The sequence below is a fragment of the Chrysochloris asiatica genome, unplaced genomic scaffold, assembly GCF_000296735.1.
Source record: "Chrysochloris asiatica unplaced genomic scaffold, ChrAsi1.0 scaffold00138, whole genome shotgun sequence".
Lineage (NCBI taxonomy): Eukaryota > Metazoa > Chordata > Mammalia > Afrosoricida > Chrysochloridae > Chrysochloris > Chrysochloris asiatica.
This window is the reverse complement of record NW_006408656.1, coordinates 8,595,724-8,598,587: the sequence shown is the minus strand read 5'-3', so window position 1 is coordinate 8,598,587 and position 2,864 is coordinate 8,595,724. Positions and strand designations below refer to the sequence as shown.

The window sequence follows — 2,864 nt, the reverse complement described above, 5'->3', positions numbered from 1 at the left end:
TAACTTACCCTGGCTAGGCCTCTCTGATCAGTTCCACAACCAGTGCATCAGCCCCTGCTAAAGATCCATGACCTCTTCACCCATGTACCCTGAATGTGGCAGGCATTAATGTCCACCACCGACTCTCACCTCTCCTGAAAAATAAATGAATGGGCAGATGGTCCCTGTTCTTCCACTTGAGCAGCTTTAACTTCCTGTATTGGGAATAGGACAAGAGAAGCAAAAGGAAGACTGTGTGAAAAAGAGAATGGGTGGGCCCACGGATGGATTGAGGGGTACAACTACAATAAGGGTCTCTCACTGTCACTCTCTGTTTCCTTGTGGAGTCTTCTTAGTGTCCCCCACCCGGAAGAGGGCCTCCTCGGTTCGACTGATGACACCAAGGATCTCCCGGATGTTGTCGCTTAGCTCCACTCTCTTCCCCGCCTCCCGGGGCCCAGTGGAGCTCCCAACTCCGGCCAGGGTTCCGTCACTCGGCCAAGAGGTGCCTGAAGCTTCTGTGTCGCTTCCGTCAGAGGAGGCACTATGGACGCTGAGTTCAGCAGCTTCATCTGAGTCCGAGTCTGGGGCGGTGTGGCGGCGGATGCGGGACACGGCTTCCCGAAGAGCCCCAGCGTAGGGCCCCGGGGTCCTCGCCCAACTGAGACCCACGCGTCGCGGGGCCACTGTCACTTCCTTGGAGCCCTCGACGCTGCCCACGCCTACCAGAGCCGCTGGGCCTAAGGTTGTGTGCTCTGGACTACTTGGCTGCGTGGGTGCGTTCCGCAGGTTCACTTCACCGACTGGAAGACCCAAGATACGGGAGGCACGCTCCTGCAGTGAGGATTCCCCTGGCTCCCCACCCTCAGCTTCACTTGCGCACCCCGAGGAGCTGGGTTGGTGTGAAAGGGGACCTCTGGGCATCAGCTTTTGGCAGGGGGAAGGAAAGGCCGTGAGCCCCTCGCCCTCCTCTTTGCCACAAGTCGGTCGACCAGGGGCATCCCCTTTAATGTGCGGCACCCCAGTCGGCAAAAGCTGCACGTGCTGGGTTCTGGGAGTCGGAACATACTGAGACCGGATCACCACGCATGTGGCGTCAATGACAAAGACACCTTCTCCACGAGTGGGGTGGCGAGAAGTTCGGGGCAGGGTGTGGGCGCGGCGGGTCACCTTCCATCCCAAGATCTCTGGTTCTGCCCGCTCTCGGTGACCCAGAGACTCTATCCAACCCGTTCCTCCGGGAGCCCAGGGTCTAGGGAGGGTCTGACTATGCCGGGGCGGTTGCTTTTTTTTAGGAGAGGGAATCCAGCGTTTGGGGAGCCAGCTCTGTTCCACACCTTCTTTCCCTTCCTTTGTACCCTTGAGGTGGGGCCTGGACCTGGGAGTGGGACACGGGGTTCTAGGAGTCGCTGGTGCAAGTCCCGCAGGAGCTGTCTCGGTGCCCGGGCTCCCTGGAGCTTTGGCTGGGGAATGGCGGTCGCTAACATTGCTCAGGCCAGCAGCAGCAAGCCCCAGGCCTTTCTCCACGGTCCCCTTGCCGAATTCCGGCCTGGCTCTAGCCACTCCAACGCTAGGGGATCCCCCCAAGAGACCCCGTCCCTGTCTGAGACCCCAACCCCCGAGGACGTCCCGGTAGATACGAGGATCCAGTGTCTTCTTTGTGAGGCCTGCCTCGGTCCTGACCGGGGTTGGGGCTGGGGCGGCGAGCGCATGGGCGAGCTCGGGGCCTCGCTTAGTCCCCAGGGTCCTGTGGGGGCCATCATAAGAAGGTGGAGCCACATAGGGTGGCGGCCGGTCCCAGCGGCGTCGCGGGGCAGTCCCGGCAGCGCCTCGTAACAGTAGATGAGCCTCATAGCTGGGGGGCCCGGGCCGCCGACCTCCCCAGGGCCCCGCCCACGCCGCCACAGGTATGCTCTGCGGCTGCGCGGATGGACGGGGCGCCCGCCCCAGCTGCCCGAGACGCTGGGGCCGCGAAGGAGCTAGAAGCCCCACAGGCTGGGCCACCCTAGGGGCGTTCCGGGGCTCTGGACGGAGCCGACCCGGGGGGCTCCTTCGGGCCCCACCAGCCTTGCGTCTCTTTCTCTCCGTCTCCTTGGCCTCCCGCTCCTGCGACGCCGCTTTCCTTTTCTCTTGCTCCCGGGCTCGGGCCTCGGCCGGGGGCCCCGCCCGCCAGTTGGTCGCCTCCTGCAGCACCCTGGAGGCCCAGGGCCGGCGGGGAGGCGGCTCAGGGGATCCCGAGCGCGGCCCACACCTGGGACAATGAGCAGGAACCCAGGTGAGCAGTTTGTAGGGGAAGGGAGCCAAAGTCCAGGGAGCTGGGAGCACCGAACAGCACTTGGGGCCGCCGTGTGGAGGGGTGTGTGTGGGGGGGGACGCGTGTGCACGTGCGTATGTGTTAGGGCTGAAGTAGAAGCGAGACTCCTCACTATCTCTCCCTGCACACTTCACCAGCGTTTGCCCCATCTCACCTCCTGCCCCTTCTCAAACCCACTCCTATGCCCCCCAAACAACACAGAATGAGTCAGGTCCCAGCTCTCAGGATGGAGTGATGGAAGGAGGCGTGGGAAAGATGAGGAGCCCCTAGCTGCGCTTGCTGATGTCTGCGAGGAGGTCCGGACCCCACTCCTCCCCCACCACTCCACTCTTCCCCTGGTCCCTCCTTCACTCACGTGCGGCTCTGGGTCCAGCGGGCCCAGTGGCTGGTCTGGGAATCCATGGGTTGTGGAGAAGGGGCGCGGCGACTATAATGACAGGAAATAGTCTTCACTTCAATCACCAGCAGCTTGGACTTCTGCACCCAGAGGCAGCTGCCAGACTCCTCATCCTGGGGCTCCCGGGGGCTGTCAGGCCCCTCGGAAAATAGCGGGCCATCCAGCATCCTGCCC

General features: G+C 63.0%; 1 protein-coding gene across 1 annotated transcript; it reads right to left on the bottom strand.

Annotated features, from left to right (window-relative positions):
• Positions 1 to 303: 303 nt before the first annotated feature.
• Positions 304 to 2,857, bottom strand: DDN (dendrin). The gene is made up of 2 exons (XM_006870092.1): positions 2,649 to 2,857; positions 304 to 2,230 (listed from the first exon to the last, which is right to left on the bottom strand). Exons 1-2 carry the CDS (start codon positions 2,855 to 2,857, stop codon positions 304 to 306), a joined length of 2,136 nt encoding a protein of 711 aa, XP_006870154.1.
• Between the last annotated feature and the right edge of the window lie 7 nt (positions 2,858 to 2,864).

Excerpts from the sequence above, each read along its gene's own strand:
- DDN (XM_006870092.1), bottom strand. The coding sequence starts at position 2,857 with ATGCTGGATGGCCCGCTATTTTCCGAGGGGCCTGACAGCCCCCGGGAG. Across the intron at positions 2,231-2,648 it reads CGCTGGACCCAGAGCCGCAC|GTGTGGGCCGCGCTCGGGAT; the intron begins GTGAGTGAAGGA and ends TCATTGTCCCAG.